At 35.9% G+C, this 5142-nt stretch overlaps 1 protein-coding gene across 1 annotated transcript in view; it reads right to left on the bottom strand.

The window, feature by feature from the left end:
* Positions 1-23: 23 nt before the first annotated feature.
* LOC106876177 (uncharacterized) overlaps positions 24-5142 on the bottom strand; it is a 196406-nt gene continuing 191287 nt past the window's right edge. Inside the window, exons 6-10 of the mRNA XM_014924608.2 lie at positions 4529-4669; positions 2655-3044; positions 1571-1711; positions 850-972; positions 24-355 (exon numbers count right to left, since the gene is read on the bottom strand). Of these exons, the coding sequence (XP_014780094.2) occupies positions 132-355; positions 850-972; positions 1571-1711; positions 2655-3044; positions 4529-4669 (1019 nt within the window). The 3' untranslated portion in view covers positions 24-131. The remainder of the gene's footprint in view (positions 356-849; positions 973-1570; positions 1712-2654; positions 3045-4528; positions 4670-5142) is intronic.

Genomic DNA, 5142 nt, shown 5'->3' with positions numbered 1-5142 from the left:
ATATATATATATATATATATATATATATATATATATATAGTCACGTTTGTGTATGTATGAATATATGTATGTATATGTGATACGTGTATGAATGTACAATTGTTTGTTTTATTTTAATACTTTTTTTTTAATTAAAATGGTTTCTTCGAGAGTATGGCATCAAAGTAATTGTATCCACCAACTAAACGGATTTGTATATTTGTAAATCCTTGTTCTTCTAATATTTCCCTATATTCTTTCGCTGAACGTTCACGACCAGTACTTATCAACGACATTATGAGATCATTGCTCACTGCAAATGAAGGACCATCTTTCATTTCATCAAGGGTTTTCTCCAAGATTAGCAAACTTCCGCCTGCAAAAAAAATATGAACAGAATGTTAGTAACATAAAACGACTCCAAATTTAATCCATAAAAATCTTCCATTAATGTCTATCCATCAGAACCAACACTACAACCCACTTATCATTCAACAGAGCTCTATCTAACCTAGAAAAATTAAATGTACCAGAAACTATGTGAAGCCAAGCTCTTCTCAAACGTACCACAGTACGATGAAGGGTAAGTAGACTGAAACTATGATGTCACTATCAACACTGTTCTTGTTAAAGAATCCACACACACACGCACACACAGCAGCATAACCCGTGATTCACCATTCTTGACAAACGTTTTAACAGCAAACGTAGTCAAGGTACAAAAGCAAAACGATAAAATATTAGCTGCATAAAATCACTGTCAGTATATGCTTAACTTTGCTGATGCCACACTAGTGGCAATACTAGACTATGTAAACTAGAGTGAACGTAACGAGAAGCAACAACAGAAATAGAAGAATTATCACTTACCTGGAGGTAGTTTATTATACACCCGTTTAAGTAGTATATCTATTTGTTTCTCTGTCATATCGTGGATTACATGTGATAACACATAAAGATCAGCATCGGGGATCTCATCCTCGAAGAAATTACCTAGAGAAAAATATAATATATATAATGTAGATCTTTGAACAGTAAATAAACAGAGTTATTTAAGAAATGTATTCTGAAATTTCTCATCTAATGGATACTAAATGTTAATGTATGTGTTAGGATTATATAATGAATTAAATATATTCATGCTATTAATATAAATTTTATGTTTATATAGTGTATTTCCCATGTTGTAATGAAACAATTGTAACTACAGAATTCTAAATAATACCACAAATTCCAGTCTGTTTTAAAGCATATATATATTAAAGCAAGACGCCAGAATCGTTACCACACCGGACAAAATGCTTAACGGCGTTTCTTCCGTATGTAAGTTTTGATTTCAAAATCCACCGAGGTCGACTTTGGTCACTAGAATTAATCCTGAAGATTATACTTTAATTCTTTTTTCTTTCGGTGATTTTTTAAATTAAGGAAAAATGAAATAGTTTCAACCTTAGAAATTACCAGTTTTATTTGCGAGAATGTAAAGGAGTGCGTTATTACTACATGGGGTCATATAATCTAATTGGAGCCGAGGTTTCATTCCTTCGTAAGTGTTTAACATAGTAGGACAGGATGCAACGTTACGACTTACCTGCTACAAAATTCACTTGACCACTGCTATTCTCGGGATAAAGTTTTTTCGCCAATTGTACGACAGATGGGAGATCAAAGACTGTGATATTCATTTCTGGATAGTGACTTGCTAATGTCCTACCTATCAAACCGGAGCCTCCTGTAAACATAGACAAAGTTAGGATTTAAAAAAAACATTTAAAAACAAAAAGAACACACACATACACAAAATAAGGTGCGGGCCAAAATTCATCAAGTTCGAAGGGATATTACAATTTGTGGACATAATCAGGTAGATTTTGATTTTGGTCTACCTGCGGTTTTATACTTCATGACTTCTGGACTACCCTCTTTCCCCCTGTTTATGCGTCTGTACGTGTTGAACTTACTCCCAAAACAACGTATAATCATTTAGGTGTTTGATTAGCTGAAGTGTCTGCCTACTGAAATAGACGTGTAAGCAGCCGAGTATTCCACAGACATCTGCAATCCCAAAATAATTCTCAAATAGAATCTGTGTGACGAATGTGAGAAAGTTGAATTCTACGAGGAATCCATCCTACGGGCTTCCATACAAAACCGGTAGAGTGGTAGACATAATGCAACGCTTAATTTAATACTATTTACGTTCGAATTCTGAATCAGCTTTATCTCCCCTCTTTCCAGAGTCGATATAATATGTATGGAGATGTGATAATCGATTATACACTTCTGCATTAATGTCAGTTCTTGTGCTTGTTAGAAATATCGATATTAATTTATAGCTGGCGGAATCGTTAGCACGTGGTGTGTGATTGAACAGTAACACAACAATGTGAAATTATCAGTTTGACGCTGAAGTAGAGAGACGTTCTAAATGTCTTCGACGTTTCGCGTTTAAGTGCTTCTTCAGCAGTCATATGTAGAGAGAAAATGAAAGAGTAGAGAATGGGAAGAGAAACGTGCTTATAGCATCTTTACTACTGGTACATTATATTAAATGTTGCTAACGATTTAACTGTGTCTACAGTTGAAGTGATCTCGATATATTACAGATGCCTTTAGGTTCGAAAAAGATAAAAAGCAAATCGTAGTTATTACATTTTATGAAAAGTAATACATACCACCTAAATCAACAGCAGTTCTGTGAGCACTCAGATCAAAAGCTTTCACTAAAACTGGAGCACAAGGTACTGTAAGACCATCCATAGACAACATTATCATTGCACTACAATCCATTGCCGGTTTACTACCGTTACTAGCTTTGTCCGGATGAGTTCCGTTAGTAGTGTGTGTGCCATTGGTACCAGTAATGTTGGCACTAATACCATTTGTGCCGTTTGGTGTGACTCCATTTGTACAGTTAACACCCGGTGTATGACTCGATTCGGTGTGGCTACCTTTGTTGTGGGCAGTATCCTTCTGGTCTTCTATATGAATATTTTTCATTGGAGGATTTTCATTATTCAACATTTTTCCCGCCTTTATATTCGCCATGTCTATAAATGCTTTGCCTGTTCAGAACGAAAGAAACGAGAAAATTGTTAAGTGAATTTCAAATAAGGTTTACAATTGTAACACACGCAAACTTCGTTTTGTCATATGAAGCAGACCATCAGCAAACAATAAGAGTGATATAATTAGCAAACAATAAGAGTGATATAACTGAAAACATTCTGAACCAAGGAGCAAACGAAAAATAGCAATAAGGACTGACAAAATCACAAGTGGATCGGACAAAAATGTCTTGCGTTATTTCTCCAGACTCATTACATTCTGTGTTAAAATCCACCCTCATTAAATTTGCTTTTCCCTCCTCCAGGGTTGATAAACTATCATTCACGTACTTGAAGTGATAATATCAACTACTCCACCCACTAAAATTTATGCTTTTGTGCCTAAATCAAAGAACCATTAAAAGATGGGGAGCTAGCAGAGTGTCAGAGAAATGCTTTGCAATATTCCTTCTGGCTCTTTACGTTTTGACCTCAAACTCTACAGGCTCGACTTTGCCTTTCATCTTTTCGAAGTCGATAAAACAAGTACCAGTTGAACACTGGGTAAATGTAATCGAAAGTTGCTGCCCTTGCGCCAGAAATTGAAATCATCATTATCATTACAAAACTAGTGCGAGTCAGAAATCATTAAAAAGTATTCGAAGGTCAGTGTATTTGGGGGACCCAAAACTGTGTGTCACGCACCAATCTATTATGATGAGGTCGTCATGGAAACATCAGTGATTCGTTTCTTTCTGCAATTTATCGCGCTCTGTAAACCATAGTTAAGAACTCAACGAATCGCACATCTGTTAATAAAAGAATGAAAACAGAAATTGTTTTTTCCAGGACAATATATATCTTGATTTAAGGGCATGATATGAGGAAGATTTAGCTGCTGATTCTCATAGGTCCAAAAACAACAGTAATAATCACTAAGCTCGAACTGGGGTCGCGTATTAAATGCTTTGCTGAAATTCACAAGTTGTTTTCATTCTCTCATATGTTCTCTTATTCCTTTCTGCTGAAGAGCGTAGGCTCGAAACGTAAAAAAACCTTCATTTTCCCCGAGCGTCAAACTAATACATTTTCTTGTTGTTCATACACCTGTCATCTTTTGCTTTTCTATAAATTTCGACTTTGTATTATATATATACACATTATATATATATATATATATATATATATATATATATATATATATATATATATATATATATAACGGGCTTCTTTCAGTTTTCCCTTTGGTCGCCAGACGCTATAGTAGAAAACCTTCATCGGAGGTGCCAAGCAATGAGACTTAACCTGGAACATTGCGGTTTGGAAGCAAATTTCTTGCCACATAGCTACACCCTTATGCATATGGTCGGGTGTTGATCCATAGCTTAGAAAGCGTTGAAAAAGTATGAATAAAAAGGTGTGATTGTTAAAGCTTGAGAAGAAGAGACCAAAACTGACGATGGATAATATATATTTCTGGTAAATAAAGAAAAAAATCTTACCTGATTTCAATGTGCTGGTGAGATTTGATAAAAGTGGAAGAATAACATTAAATTCAGACATGGCGGATGCAATTAATGCTGGTCGCCGGGATCTAGTTAAGTATTTTGTCGTCCCTGCCGTGTTGCTGTATACAACATTACCTATCGAGAAATATAAATGCAAAATATATAAGCACGCATACATATACGTGGACGTACACTCACACAAACGTACGGCTGAGTGTAAGCTAATGAAAGCGATTACATAACTCCTGTTCTTTTGTCACTGTGTGTGTGTGTGAGAGAGAGAGAGAGGGGGGAGAAAGAAAGAAAGAATAGGCGCACACGTGCTCGGCATTTATCATGAGAGATTTATGACAAAAGTGTTTGGAAATATAATAAAAAAACAGCAGAACTATAGCAAAATGTGTGAAAGACGGAATAGAAACTCTCACATGCATATGTACACACAAATACGAGAGAGAAGGAGAGAGAGAGAGAAAGAGAGAAGGGGAGAGAGAGAGAAAGAGAGAAGGGGAGAGAGAGAGAAAGGGAAAGGGGGAGAGAGAGAGATAGGGAAAGGGGGAGAGAGAGAGATAGGGAAAGGGGGAGAGAGAGAGATAGGGAAAGGGGGA

Source organism: Octopus bimaculoides, chromosome 1, assembly GCF_001194135.2.
Source record: "Octopus bimaculoides isolate UCB-OBI-ISO-001 chromosome 1, ASM119413v2, whole genome shotgun sequence".
NCBI lineage: Eukaryota > Metazoa > Mollusca > Cephalopoda > Octopoda > Octopodidae > Octopus > Octopus bimaculoides.
The sequence above is the reverse complement of the archived record's forward strand: the minus strand, read 5'-3'. Positions and strand labels throughout refer to the sequence as shown.